Genomic DNA, 15,103 nt, shown 5'->3' on the forward strand with positions numbered 1-15,103 from the left:
AGACAAAGACTTCGGTCATTTATTTCACAATATTTTATTGAAAAAAAACAAACAATATGGCATCATTTTGCAGCAGAAACCGACATCTAAAGGTTCCAGATATTCTGATTCCTGAAGCTCCGCATGTGTGATATCTGTAGAAAATGTTAAAAATGTCACGTCCAGGACATTCAGGAAAGCTGTTTCCCCTTACAGTCTATTGTTGCTCCGTATACTTAAAAAAAAAACATTTCTTTTTGACACCGTATAGAAATAAACCTCTGTTTAAGCTGTCAGCTTACAGCTGAAGTTACAGCAAAGACAGCTCAAACATTCTGGCCAAACGTCTGTCAACTTTTAAAAAAATGGGGTTTGGACGCCATTTATTTACACGCGAGGCCTGACGGCAACAACAACAAAGTAGATAAAATCCCTGTGCAATAAACAATGACACAGTATATTTAAAATAACTCTTTATCCATTAAAACTAAGAAAACAGTTTATGTCACTCATTGTGAGGCTCCGGAGGCTGAATGATGGAGTCCTTGATCTCGAAGGTATCGATCAGTTCCTGAAAGACAAAAACCAGAACATAAATATATTTATGTCCCAGAGCCGCCTTGGAATGAAGGACCACATTGTTCTTCCAGATTCCTTTCTGACGGCGCCTTTGAGCCCTTTCACCCCCCCCCCAACATACTCCAAAACTGACCAACATTTGCATGAACCAACTAATATATGCGGGGAGAAAGAATTGTGGGGCCAAAATCTCTTATGGGTCTAAAATATATATATATTTCAAATTCCACAAACAAAACAGGTGAAATGATTATGGGATGGCCATACACGGACCTACATAATTTTATGGCAAAGTGTGACATTTGGCGCTTTTCACATTTTGGCACAACACGGTAAAAGAAAAGCTGCTGCCAGGTTAAGTCTACCAAGCTTTTGTTGACCTTTGACCTTGGGAATTTAAGAAAAAGGCAAAAAAACATTGGAAAAAAAAAACTAAAACTATTTTAGTACCGCCTACAAATTTACACTCATCCCAGGGATGAGCATCACTGAGAGGGTACTTGGGAACAAACGTTGGTTTCAAAGTTTGCAGATGTTGAACGGTGTGATCGTGGCGAGCTTGCAAATTTAGCATCACCCTGTTCCCGACCCATTTTTCTGACCAGAATATTGGGTAACCTAATGCATGAATCCTTGACTCAAGCCGAAAATAAGATAACATAACATTTGATATACTGGTATACATATTGGGAATGTGGGCGTGGTTAAAGAAAAAAAAAAAAACTCTGTTGTCAAGAAAAATCAAAAATTTAGTTTTGCTGATCCTTTGAAAATGTAAGTAGACATGTTCATCACACCCAGGGGACCAAAAAATCAAATGGTTGCTATGGTGATAAACAGAAAAGCTGTCATTTTTGGCATAAAAAAATGGTGGAAGATAGAATAATAAAGAAAGAGAAACAGGCTTTATAGCGAACCTTCCATATTTTGGGGCTGATGGAGATGATGCACTGCTTCCGGCTGGAGGAGCTCGCGGCTTCTACGTCTCCTTCTTCGACGGGGGCTGAGACAAAGAAAACAAAAACAAACGTGATGTTTTCCTTTGGCGACGCCGGATGCCACGGCGCCGTCAGGCTGCCTCACCTATACAAGGCAGCTTGTCGCTATCCAGATACATCCGTGCCAGGCCGTCCTGAAACAAAAACAGCCGGTTTTTCCCTTACTGGAAGACAAACAAACTCGGTTTGAGAATAAAAGCGGATTCTCTGTGATATTTGTTACCCGGATAAGAAAAGAGGTGTGGAAAATGTTCTCCACCGTCCTGGCAAACGAGTTGGGGTCAACGACGAACTCATAATAGGATATTGGAGATGTCGCTGTAATGCAAACACGTCGGATCAGGTCCGATCGTTGGCAGGAAGGCATTTCAGGAAATGACTTGAAACTCACGGTCGTCTTGATGATAAGTCTTCAGGTATCCCAGAATCCTTTCAACCTCCTTCTCTGTTGCTTCTTGATGGGATTCCTCCATTTTCTTCAGCTGAAGCAGCAGTGACACCACAAAGATTTAAAATAAAGAGCCACAGCCTGACTGCATGTAACAGTAAATCTGGAGAATTAGGACACTTTTTATTAAGGAAGAAATGTCCAGACTTTCCATAAATCTGAAGGTTTCAACAAGTAAACTAAAAGCTTCAACGGTGTAGAAGACGAATTCGACAAAAGTCACTTATATGGAAGAAATATTATCCTTTAAGTGGATAAACAAACCGCTTTGTCAATGTTTCACTGGCGTGAAACAGGGGCAGCCCTGGTTCAGCGGTAGGGCGGTCGACCCATGATCGTAAGATTGCAGGTTTGATCCCCACCTTGCACGCCCATGAGTCAATGTTTCGTTGGGCAAGACACTGAACCCCACCTTGCCTCTGGTGGGAGGTTGGTGCCAGTGTTCGGCAGCAGAGCCGCCACCACTGTGTGAGTGTGTGTGTGAATGTGTGTGTGTGACTGGGTGAATGGGTCAACGATCTGGGCCTTGTAGGTAGGAAAGTGCTATATAAGTTTACGCCATTTACTCGAACAGACCAGAAACGACTGCTGAAAAGGCCACAATAGAAACATTTCCCCCCAAAATCTGAAGGTCAAACGAGAAAAAACAGATGTGGAAAAGCGCAGCCACCTGAGTCGGCATGATCCGTTTGGCTTCCTTGGTGGGGGCTTTTCTTTGTCGTTCTGTTCTCTGCTTCGGGGCTGGAGGTTCTGCATGGAAAGACCCCATCCTGTGTGTGTGTGTGAGAGGGGGGCACAAAACCCCAAAACAAGACCCATTAAAAAGACAAGAAGTCGGATTTTCTTATCAACTGAGAAGTAAATGTTATCCATACAACTCAGCTTTCATTGTCCTAATTTAGCTCCTAATTGTGGGAAACAAACTAATCTTTATATTTAACTATAATGGTGCGTAAAGAATACCAATTTAATTTCTTTATTACCTAATATAAGTGTCAATTTTAGGGATTGGGGCAAACAAAAATATTAAGCTGCATTTGAAATCTTTGTCGTTTCTATCTACCAAAATACTAACAAGAAGCACAAACAAAAAATGTCTTCCAAAAATATAGTATTATAGTAAATAAATATAGTATTTTGTCAAATCGAAATGATGAAAAACTTCAACTTTCTTGATTTTAAGGTTATTAAATGTGTTTTGTCAGCTACAGTCAAACCAGGGCTGTGAATTGTTACTTTTTTGGGGGGGGGGGGGGGGGGGGGGGGGGGGGGGGGGGGGGCATCCAACTATATTTAAATCAGTTTTTTAGTACTTATATCAGTAAACTGAACTTCTGTCTCTCCTGTTTTCCATCTACAAACCCACTTTTACTGTCACTGAACCTTCACTGACACTTCGGCTGACAGCAATGCATTTGGTTTGTTTAGTTTGTCCAACATTACTCTGCATTTTTGAGTGAAAATTACACTGCACTGCACTTTTATTACTCTCTACTATATTTATAAAGGTAGCGAATCAGCGATCTCGGTCATCGTTTGAGTTTTCAGATACTCGTTACCGCCCGAAAAATCGAGCAATTGTTCATAAACACCAATTTAAAATAATTCAAACATTTGTAACGGATTCACATGCCTCTGTTTAAATCTGTATTCTCTAAGAATAACTGATCTCTATCTGCATGCTGGATGATTATCATCATCGTGTCTTTTGTCCCAATGGTTGACAAATGTCAGACAAATATACAGAATATTGAGATTTTGTGGTGTGACTGTGGAATGTTGAGCAGAGGAACGTCCCTCTCTCCCTCACATGTAGTGGAAGGACGGAGCCGTCCGGAAACAACACTCCACTCGTCTGGACAGCCGGTGCCAGGCGTCTCTGGGCAGGTAGCCGTCGGCTGCGCCTGCATTCTGCGGACCGCCGTCTCCGTCCTCCAGTCGGTTGAGTCCCATGAAGGACAGCTGGAGAAAAACACAAACATGTTCATTCATAGATCCACGGAGGTTTCATTATTATTCAGAGAAACATCCAGTCAACTCTTTGCTGATTATTCAGCAATACTTTTTAGAGAGAAATGGATTTTATTTCAGTTTTTCTACTCGTACATATTTTTGACTAAAAAAACAAAAGAGGAGACATGCTTTAGTAAATGTGCGGATCTTTTACCAATAAGGAAATTAATTTCTTTCTATTCGTCTCCTCTTAGCTTAATATAAAAACATACCAGCCAGAACAACTTACTTAGCAGCGTGGACTCGGGCTGTAACGAGTATCCGAATACTTTGATTTTTTTTATCTTTGACGTCTAAAATCGCAGATTTGCGATCTTTATATAGTATAGTAACAAAATATATACTTAAATGCAACTAAAATGCAAAATAATGTATTTTTAATATAGACTAAACAGGCCGTATGCACCACTGTCACCAGAAGTAAATAAATCTTCAAAATAAAGTGTCAGTGAAGATTCTCATTTTCAAAGTAAAAGTATCTCGTATTTTTATAGAGGACAAAAAAATTAAAAAAAAGTACTGAAAAACAGATTTTGATTGAATGTGGAAATTAAATTACAGTAAAAAATATATATAATAAATATGAAATAAAGAATAATACAAAAAGGAGGTCATGTGACGGTGTAAAAGAAATTCTGTTTTCGTCTTTACGCTTTAAGGACTGTGAGTGTTTTCTAGTTGTTTGCGTCTTCATTTACTATCGATCTAGTGGGACTGTCTTCAGCTAAACATTCAGCTGTGGAGAACATTTTCAGGGTTTGTTCCAAAACGACCTCTGTGTTTATGTTTTGCTTCCTGCTGAAGTCAACCAGGAAGTTGAGTGTGTGATGTTGTTTAAAGTGATAAAAAACATTTCTTTCTTCCTAAATCTGTGCTTTTGTTAGTGATGTTCTGTTGATCTCCTGTTCTAAATAAAACGTGTAAATGATGGTGATTGAATACATAATATTTTGATTTTCATTCATCCAATAAAAATACAAACATGTAGCAACCATTCAAACATAATATATAAAATAATCTTGGTTTGATCTTGATTCATGAACTGAATCAATCAATGTTTCTAACATGAACTCCATAAAACATGAATTTTTCTGGGGTCCTTCATAAATTCGGGGGAACAGACATCCCAGCAGCTCTGTGCAGAACAGCAAACACACTCACCAGATGCTCAGCAAAGGCAGTGGGGTCAAAGGCGCTCCCCTCTGAAAACAGCTGGCTGGCTTTCTCTTTGCCCAAGTCTGTGGCCACAACGAGGAGCTGGGCATCGAGAGCAGCTTCTCTCGCTCTGCGGACTGTCAGAGAAAAGTTAATCAGAGCGGTTCACCTGACAGGTTAGAGAACGTGAGCACTCTGTGTATAAATACTTTATTACACCATAGGGGTGCAATAATCAAGCTACTTAATCAACGAATCATTCATACTACGATTCAGACAGATCGATCTGTGTGAGGTAGGTTGTTAATTGAATTGCTCTTAATCGTCATAATCGTTTCAAAATAAAATAAATTGATTACTTTGGAAAATACTCTTTGACTTGAGACATGGTAGTTTTATTTTACCATAACATAAAAATGACCAATCACAGCCAGTCCTAAGTGTGGAAACAATTTGAATTTAGCAAAGACATGTGACCATATATCGTGCTAGAATAATCTTTTATTTTGATGTGGAAAAACCACAGTCTGTAGGAAACTAAAATGTGAATGGATTTGCCATTATTTCCAGCATTTCTCCCTGAGTCCCACTGATGGAAGTTTTGGCTAAAGCTGTCTTGGATCCATTGTAGGTCAGTGAATCAGATCGTTCAAAATGAACCAATATCGACTATAATCCTATGGTCATCCACAAACTATAATATGAATCGTTACACCCCTAATAAATCGGAATAAATATATTTTTTCTGGCTGCAAAAAGCGAGGAGCTTTATATAAACTTTATTCACTGAAATCTGGGTCATTCTGTTTAAGAAAACCGTTGTAACATCTTATTTTGGATGCAAAAAATAAAAAGGAGAGCGCGCGTGCGCCCCATCACAGACTTTCAGTGGTTGCCATGACACCCACCATCTTTGAACAGCTTGTTTGCCTCCTCCAAAACCTCTGTGAGTTTATCCGTGGATGGACTCAGCATGTCCTCCCTGTTTTCTGTGGGGAAAAGGTCAACGTGAGGGGCGGCGTGAACGACTTGTTTGTAAATAATGTAAACAAGTAAACAACTGCTGGTACTGACGCTGCACGGTGTTGATGAGGTCCCGGTATTTGCTCCGGATCTCCCTCCTGCGGCCCGTATCGTTGTCGTCGTGTCCGTCCTGCAGACCGACCGGGTTGGTCTCAAAGTCTGCTGAGCCATTCTGCCGCGGAGCTTCCTCGTTTCTTCTGCTCTTCCTCATCGCAACGCAACGGACACCGGGAAAAAACGTGAAAGAAACTGCCGCGAAAGGCAGATAAACCTAAAACTGTTTACAAAAGTTTTGCCTAATCAACTCCACACTCCTCGAAGAGTTGTTAAGTTTTCGACTAACTAAACACGATTGTTGTCGTTGCAATTACTGCAGGATGTTAATGTTATTGTTAACGAGGCAAGCATGGATGGAGCGAACTAACTTATTCGCGCGCGCGCTTTTCTACAGAGAAGCTAATTTCAGAAACCGATACTGTAGAGAACTAACCGTTCACTTGTCACGTAAACAGATCTTTGGCATGTTTCTCAAGTTTACGAAGAATTGAATAAACTGTTCAAAAAGTAGCTTAAAAACACACACCGACATGCCTACGCCACTGACAAAGGTTCCGGGTTGAGACTTCCGGGACAAACAGGAAGCTGAAACCAAGCGCCAACACCAAGCGGAAAACAAAAGGTTAAAACTAAAGAGATGAACTAAAGCCTCTACAAAATATATTAATTTTAAATTTTGGGAATTTAATATACATTTATCCCATTCACTACTGATTTATAGATGTATTTAAATTTCTAATGTCAACGTTGAGTGAAAATCATCTTAAGAGTCCCCGTTGACACAAAACCGGAAGTTAAAACGACGCATTATCTTGTCCTTTAGCATCTTGGGGATTTGCAACAGTTGCAAATACTGTTGTAAAACATAATAATAATAATAATAAGTAACGATTTAAGTTAATCCCCAAACTGAACTTAAAAAAGCTATTTCTGCAGTAGATGTAGACCTTCTGACAAAAAGTAGACATGAAGTAGGTAAATAGATAAATAAAAAGTTGCATAAAAAACTTGAGGGAAACCCTAATTGTTACATCTTAAAACTTTAAAAATAATCATGAACTTTTAATCGAAACATATTCAAACATGCATATAAATTGTGTTTAAACTGAAAAATTCAAAAGGTATTTCGTACACTCCTCACTGACAAACTGCTTCAATTGTTAATGTATCTATTTATTTTAAGGCTGTATTCTTCTGGCAGTGTTTCACATAACAAATTTGGTCCACAAGAGGATCTTCTTTGGCATTTTATTTTGAAATTAATTTATACGTGCTCCTGTCAAAACTTAAATCAGTTTAAATTGTTACATATAGACAAATATAAAACGTATAAACAAAGCATCATTTTTAATTGGTGAAGTGGGGCCTTTTCATTGGATTTTGGTAAGTGAGAAACTGGACCAAACGGTCTCAGACGGTCATTCAAACTATCCGACAGACAGGTGAGGTTTAATCGACAGTGAACCACGTGACGCGCAGATAATCCCCTCCTGACCCGCAAGCGCCGCACTGATTGAGTTGTGCGCAGGAACCGCCGAGGCTCTTCGATGGCTGGGTTTGGGTTCGGTTCTGGATCTCTCTCTTTGAAGAACTTTGGGTCGGATAGAGCGGAGAAGGGCAGCCTCGTTCCGTCGAGCTCGCGCGACCCATGCGCCGGTCTCAAACCGGTTCAGCTTCTAATTAAATCTCTGAACGATTTAAGCGCGGGGCAGAGGCGGTCTGCGGTGCCTTTCGAGACGATGACGGTTCTGCACGAGTCTTATGGAAAAGAAAGATCTAAACTTTTGCAGAAGAAGCGCGAGGACGGGACAGATGAGGCGTGGCGCGCTGATGACGCAGCCTGCCGCTCAGAGGAGAAACCTGGTCCAGGACGGAACCGTTCTTCATCAGATGAGCTCCAGATGGCAGGACCTGTTCCATATGCAGAGCTGTGCTTCAAAGGCAAGACCTCCTGCAGGTCCACCTCCTCTGTTGCTGAGAGGAGAGACCCAGACAGGGGCACAGGCACCAGCTTCAGCCTGGGAGATCTCAGACACTCCCCATCCACTGAGATGAGAATTAAGACGCTCGCCACTGAAATCCAAAAGAAGATGTGCGTCACAGTGTCAGAAAGGGACCAAAAGATAGCCGCCCTGATGCTGGTGAAGCATGAGGAGCAACAGGAGCGTCTGAGACTCTCTCAGCAAGAGGAGCAAAAGCGTGAGGAGGCCCGGAAACAGGCAGAGTTCCTGCAGGAGCAGGCAGAAAGACAGCGGAGAAAGAAGCTGAAGCACAGACTCAAGTGTTGGCACCATGAGCTGGAGGCCCGCAGGAGGCGGAGGGAGCGACAGGAGCAGAAGGAGGCAGGACAGCTGGAGCAGGAGGTGCTGCTGCAAGAGGACCGCTGGAGGAGGCTGAAAGAGGAGGTGGATGCAAAACGCAGAGAGAAGATAGAGGCTGCACAGAAGGAGGCAGAGGTGCGCAAGCGTCACCAGGAGAGGCAACTGAGAAAGGAGGAGGAGAAGGAGGAGAAGGAACGAGAGAAGGAAAGACAGGTTGCCGTAAAGAAAGAAGGGAGAGCCCGGAAAAGCAAAGTGCAGCAGGAACAGAGGGAACGGAGGAGGTTGCAGGAGGAGAATCGCAGGGAGCAGCTCCGACACATCCTGCTGAAAAAACAAGTGGAGCAGAAGATGGAGGAAGAGGAGGCTCAGGTGAGGAGCGCACTTGAGAGAAAGTTCCAACACTTCTCAGAGAAACGGGCTCAAGTTGCGGAGGCTCAGAGGAGGGAGCTGCAGGAGCGCAGCGTCCGGGAAGAGGAGCAGATCCAAAGAGTGCAGCTGAGGGCGGAGCTGCAGAGCCTCCAGCGGCTCACGCACCGGCAGATGCTGGTGCAGCTGAGCCAGAGGCGCGTGGAGAACGCCGCTCTGCACGCCTCCTCTCTGCAGAGGAGCAGAGCTCAGCAGGTCCGCCAGCACAACGACCACAGACAGGCCCGCCACCGGAGGATCCGGGACCAGATCCAGGAGGAGGAGCAGGCCGTCACCAAGGCCAGAGAGAACCTCGTCTCCGAGAAGGAGCGGAAGCGGGAGAGGCTGCAGAGGCAGAGAGAGCAGATCCAGGAGGAGGCGCAGAGGCTGGCCCGCGCCTCCTTTCACATGAGGGAGCGCGTGCGGCAGCAGAGGGACACTCGAACCTTTGATCGGATGGTTCTGGAGGCCCAGCTTGCTGCCTCCATAAGCCGCATAAAACTATAGAGGATCAGATTTCGGCTCCAACATTCCCTCAGCTTTTATCAAGCTGGACACCAGCAAACGTTTGGATCTCACGATCCGAAGAATAAAAGTGTTCCAGGATTTGTTTGATCTGATCCATAAAACCACATGGCGACCAAAGCTGAGCTCAAGCCTTTATGGGTCGTCTTCTTCAGGAAGCTGCAGACCTTTCAGGTCACCATGAAACCTTTAAAGTGCGTTTTGTTTGGTTTTTAACCACTATTTAACCCCAATTTATTCTTCTTTTGCATCAACCATCATCACTTTTCTCTGCAAGTGTCTTCTGCAAAAACAGATATTTTAAACACGCACCTCATAATTAAAGACCAACTCTGATGAGAACGATGTTCTTGTGGCATTTTACTAAAGATGGAGGATATGTATTAATAAAATTAAAAGTGCATTTCTGAGTATTTCTTTATTGAAATTGTTGCAGACAAATAGATCCACGAACGTCTTTGTTTTCGTCATCTAAGCTGGAATCTGGATCCAAACCAGACGGCTGGACTGCTGCAATATTTTGGTTGCACCAGTAACTTTAGTTTGGGGTTATGAGGGGCTGTAAGCTAGTGGGAAAGTGTAAACAGAGAACTTCCAGCAATGGGGTGAGGAAAAGGGGTGGAGTTGCTCCATGCCAATGGCCCCGCCCACAACTCAGAGGCAAATTTCTGATGAACTTCTGCTCTGCAGAAACTAGCAGTGTCTGGACTATCTAGTTGATTTTAAAAGCAATTCGGACATCATGCTAGCTAATTTTTCTTTTTTTCAAATATGACGACAGTGACCCCCGCCCCCCTTAAATAAAAAACAACCTAAGAAATCTACTGAGTTCTGATGATGAAACCTGGATGATCTATAAAGGAAGACTTTTTTTTTATTTTTACAAAAATTATACAAACGCAATGCATTGTGGTCTATGTCTCCTCCATTTCCAGAAATGTAGATTCATATAGGCCCCATTTATACCAGGGTCCGGGTGAATACTCGATTCTGATTGGCTGCTGGGTGTGCATTAAAGAGTGATAATGCACAGGGATAATGCACGCCAAACAAAGAAGTTCCGGTTACTTAGCTTAAATGTTCTGTATCACTGCGCTGGCTTCTTTAAAACAAACTTTATCTTCATCATCTGGACAGAAACAAGCTGTAAGAGGTGAGCTTTCTCTCTGAACTGATGCTTTATTTACCCATCGTGACGATTAGCATATATATTGAATTCCTTTGCCGCTGCCGTCGAGGTTGGTGATTGGAGCGGCGCACCATGTAACAAATAGTCAATTCTTTTGTGGGAAAAAAAAATCTAAACCGATTAAAGTACTAAAAACTGATTGAATATTTATTTCTTTTGTAAGTGACCATGGTATAAGCATGTTGATGGTCTTCAAAGTGTGCATTATCAGTATTAACGTACGCCGTGGAAGCCGGATTGCCGAAAATGCACACATCAACATAACATAACGCACTCAGTGGACAACAGATATGTCCTAGAAAATGGCATAATATGAATTAAAAGACCACTGGGAACGCATCAAGGTAGATCAAACGATGACCGGAGTAAGACGTTCTTTGAAAAATCCTTTAAAGGCTCTAATGTGAAAAGATGTTTGTGTCTTTTTTCATGTTGTGAACAGTGGAAAAGGAAGCGACAACGTGACTTTTGTGAGACAATAAAAGCTTCTTTCCAACATCATATTCATTTCACAGAATGAAACTTGTGACCTTAATCTTCAACAGTCGACACAATAGTGTCAAACGATCGGCCTGTTTTCTTGGAGATCCTTACAAAACCTGGAAGGATTGTCAGACACAGGAATAAAAAGCGGACTAAAAAGATACGTTTCTTCTAGAGTTGACATATTTGGCACGCGCTCAGTTTTCCTGAAGGACCAGATTGTTTTCGCAATTCCTCTTTCTTTGCGCCTTGAGTTAAAAGTTTACCCCAGAAAAGATGACATCACTGCGAGAGAAACCAACAAAAAAACACGATGAAAGGGGTTAAAATCTCTCATAGGGCTAAAAACAAAGTTAAAAATAAAGAAACAAAACCGAACCACACATGACAGAGATATCCAAAGGAAGTTGTGAGATTATTATGGGATGGCCACAGGACCTACGGCTTGGCAGCCATTTTCTAGCAACGTGTGACGATTTTGACATTTTCACGAGTGACCTTCACGAAATTTCACGCCACCAGGCTAAGTCTACAACCGCCAGCGACGTCTGGTTAACCTTTGACCTTTCCACAGAATTAGCCTTAAGCAGCAGCTACACATTTGAAATCTTCCACTTCCTGACTCCTCGAGTGTCACTGGGAAGCAGTCAATCAACCGGTTGTCGGGGGTTTTAGGGAAAGAGAGGGTGGGGGGAATTAAGGCGTTTAAGGAGCGTAGATCCACTAATACATAAAAAATAGATTAAAAAACGACTTTTGGTGAGTTTTTTTCTTCTGCCGTCTTTGCTGTTGACCACAAATTAAAGAAACTTAAAACAGTTAAAGTCTAAGTGCGGGAAAGAGAGAGAGAGCGACGCCACGGGATATCCGTCATTATCTCGATATCACGAGAAAACAGTAAAAAGAAAAAAGTAGGGCAGGCCGTTATCAGCTTCCGTACAAAACAATATAACGTGAACAAATAAGGGATGTGGGCGGGGTTAATAAACCACCTCAGTTGTCAAGGAAATTCAAAGTTTTAGTTTAGCCAATTCCTCTCAATATTACATAGATCTGACTATCATTATCAGGGGACCAAAAAATTAAGCGGTTGCTATGGAGATAAAACCTAACAGAAAAGAAAAAATGTGCAGCTCTGACCGGGGTGGCAAGGGGCAAAGAGAGAGAGCAAGGGGGGGTGAAACAGCCGCTCAGCCACTAGAAGCAGGTAAAAAAAAAGGGCAAATGGAGGGGCGGCGAGGAGCTCCTACAGGCCTTACAACGCCGTTTGCAGCTTCAACCGTCCTGAAGCCTCCTTCTTAGTCGTCATGGAGCCCAAGAGCCAACAACACTGGCAGTCCCACCCCCAGGATGAGAGTGGCGCTCTCCATGAGTCCCAAGTGCCGCTGGTGGCGGTCCCCCGCTCCGGCGTGCTGCTGGAGCTGGGAGGGGCGCTGCTCTGTCCGGCTGACCTCTGGGAGCACGTGCACCGTGGCCACATAGAGGAAGGTCCCGGCTGAGAAGAGCATTCCTACGCCCGTGGCACCGAGCTGCTTCTGCGCCGAATTTCCAGACTGCGGACACAAAACAAAACACATGTGGAAACAGGAAGTGGAGCTGACTAGTCACCCCCCCCCCCCTTTTTTTGTTTGTTTTTCTTACTGCTTGCAAGATGAAATATGTACTGATAGCAACAAGAGGGGCTGCAGCTGAGAAGGCCAGCAGATGTCCCTGAATGAACTTCTTGTCAAGGCCTGCGTGCATCAGGAAGGACACCAGACCGAAAGCTGCAGGAGCCTGCAGGAGACCAGAGGGGGGGGTCACACATCTACAGCACATCCGCCGGGACGTCTGCAGAGAACCTCTCTCACCTTGTGAAGAATCACAGCAAAAAACACAACAACCTGAACCGCCACTTGACCCGTAGCCACTGCAGCACCCAGAGCAAAGCCGTCGGCTAAACGCAAACAGAAACCTCATGAGTCGTCTCGCCGCGGCGGCGTAAACTGAACTGAATGATCCACCCGTATCCACCTGCTGCATGGATGACCAGGCCCAGAGTGGCTGTGATGTGGGAGCCGTGCGGCGCCGGCCTCGATGGACCTGAGAGCAACCGCCGGACGTCATTCAAACCGTCAGGAGCATCTGTGAAGGCCGGGATGGGTTTAACTTACCCCGCGTGGAGAAGTAACCTCCAACTTGATCCACAACAAACATGAAGGTGAATCCCAACGTTAGCGCCACTCCGATGTAGGAGCGAGGCGGCGGGCTTTCTTCTTCTGTGGCGGAGGCGTTGGATTTATTGGCATTGAGAGCAGATGGCACATCAGAGGAGGATGCTGCAGGAGGATGAAGGAGAAGCGTTTGATCTACATCCAGCAGAGAGGAGCACCTTTAGCTCCCATCTCAAGAGTATTTCTAGCTACTTTTTAGGGTTAAGATGTGATTTACAGATGATCTGGGGGTGGGGTGTCTATTTTTGCTTGTTAAAAACAAAAACAAATGTCTATTTAGTGTATTTCAGGGTAACACTTCCTCTGCTGTTGTCAAGGCAACCAGCAGAAACAGGATTCGGCCCGGTTCTTTTACCTTTCCAGGAGTCCTCCAGCAAAGCCACACCTTCCGGGATGGTGATGGCCAGAGCCGTCCCGCACAGCAGCCCGGCCCCGAGAATGGAGACAAACTGCAGGCTTTTCTGTCAAAAAGAGAGCCTCATTGGTGGGAACTGCAAGCAGCCTGATCTACGCGTGACACCGCTGGAGGCGCGTGGAACTCAGCCGCGCGCCGCCTCCTTTGGAAGGGGGTAAAGTTTGTACTTGGTAGTGCAGCGCGTCCTGACGGACCCGCACTCACCTCAGACAGCCTGAACAGAAGCGGGAAGAATCCGAGCAGGAAGGAGCCCACGAACATGGCCACGGAGAAGAAGGTGATGGTCAGCCCGCCGTCCATGGCGCAGACGTCCTCCTGTTTCAGCTCCGTCTCAGGACGCGACTCATTTTTGATCAAAGAGCGAGCGCGCGCGAGTCGCCGCTCTCCTCCCCTGAACTCCCCCCGCCTTTCCACGTAGCAGCTCCGCCGCTTTCTAGTGCGCAACTGCAGGACCTCCCGCTTACAGCACCACCCAGCGGTGGCAAGGGGGAATTACAGTCTGTTTTATAAAGTTAACAGTTTTATCCAAAAAGTGATGCTTTTTTGCAAATAAAATGTTAATTCCAGCTTTTAAAATGCTTCAATAAAGACCATCAAACAGGAACTGTTTATTTTATGTTGCTGAGAAGTGTACGACTTTTTAATTATTTTAATTAAATTACAACTTTATTTTAAAAAAAGCCTGACTTGATCTGGAATAAAATGTATCCATCTTGTAAAATTACAACTTATATGTCAAACTATGTATTTTATCTTGTGAAATGATTCAGACTTTATTCACTTAAAAGTTTAACCTTTTTCATAATTTTTTGACTTTATTTGAATATTTTTATGTATTTACTTTCTTTCAATAAAAAAAAAAATCTTGGGGCCACATTTGACCCCCATGGGTCCTCCAGGGACAACAAACAGCTCTGCAGTTTTACTAGAGATGCTGAACTTAAACACAATAATAAAGCTGCAAAGATCAGAGTTCAGCTTTTTCTAAATGTCAATGGAACCCTGTGTGAGCGAAAACACCAGTTAATATTTAGTTTTACGAACTTAAAAACTTTCTAAGATAGAAAAACAAAAATAAATAATTTCAAGTTTATTATTTTTAACGAATAAAAATACTACCAAAAAATCAATGAATATTTGTTTTATGATCCTAAACTCATAGGCAAAGTAATTTTATAGTAGTTAAGTTTATAGTTTTAAAGTAATCCCTCGTTTCTGGCCTGGTTGGTGGTTTTTGGATGAATAAACTGCAGCTGTAAAATCAAATAAAGCAGTAATAATAAAAAAATAAAAAAAGACT

General features: G+C 43.3%; 3 protein-coding genes across 3 annotated transcripts; 1 reads left to right on the forward strand and 2 right to left on the reverse strand.

Annotated features, from left to right (window-relative positions):
* Window positions 1–18: 18 nt before the first annotated feature.
* Window positions 19–9,486, reverse strand: nsmce4a (NSE4A component of SMC5/6 complex). Its single transcript, XM_004077458.5, has 10 exons — window positions 6,247–9,486; window positions 6,081–6,161; window positions 5,179–5,309; window positions 3,815–3,966; window positions 2,675–2,774; window positions 1,948–2,038; window positions 1,780–1,874; window positions 1,642–1,690; window positions 1,476–1,561; window positions 19–550 (listed from the first exon to the last, which is right to left on the reverse strand). Exons 1-10 carry the CDS (start codon window positions 6,404–6,406, stop codon window positions 485–487), a joined length of 1,011 nt encoding a protein of 336 aa, XP_004077506.1. The 5' UTR covers window positions 6,407–9,486; the 3' UTR covers window positions 19–484.
* Window positions 7,800–9,845, forward strand: LOC101164427 (coiled-coil domain-containing protein 185). The gene has a single exon (XM_004077542.5). The coding sequence runs from the start codon at window positions 7,800–7,802 to the stop codon at window positions 9,483–9,485; it is 1,686 nt and encodes a 561-aa protein (XP_004077590.2). The 3' UTR covers window positions 9,486–9,845.
* A 61-nt stretch (window positions 9,846–9,906) lies between these two features.
* On the reverse strand, window positions 9,907–14,293 carry LOC101163600 (zinc transporter ZIP9). Its single transcript, XM_011484681.4, has 7 exons — window positions 14,008–14,293; window positions 13,744–13,849; window positions 13,329–13,493; window positions 13,189–13,257; window positions 13,026–13,111; window positions 12,817–12,951; window positions 9,907–12,728 (listed from the first exon to the last, which is right to left on the reverse strand). Exons 1-7 carry the CDS (start codon window positions 14,101–14,103, stop codon window positions 12,474–12,476), a joined length of 912 nt encoding a protein of 303 aa, XP_011482983.1. The 5' UTR covers window positions 14,104–14,293; the 3' UTR covers window positions 9,907–12,473.
* Window positions 14,294–15,103: the final 810 nt, after the last annotated feature.

This window comes from Oryzias latipes, chromosome 15 (assembly GCF_053564925.1).
Source record: "Oryzias latipes strain Hd-rR chromosome 15, Olatipes_Hd-rR_3.1".
NCBI lineage: Eukaryota > Metazoa > Chordata > Actinopteri > Beloniformes > Adrianichthyidae > Oryzias > Oryzias latipes.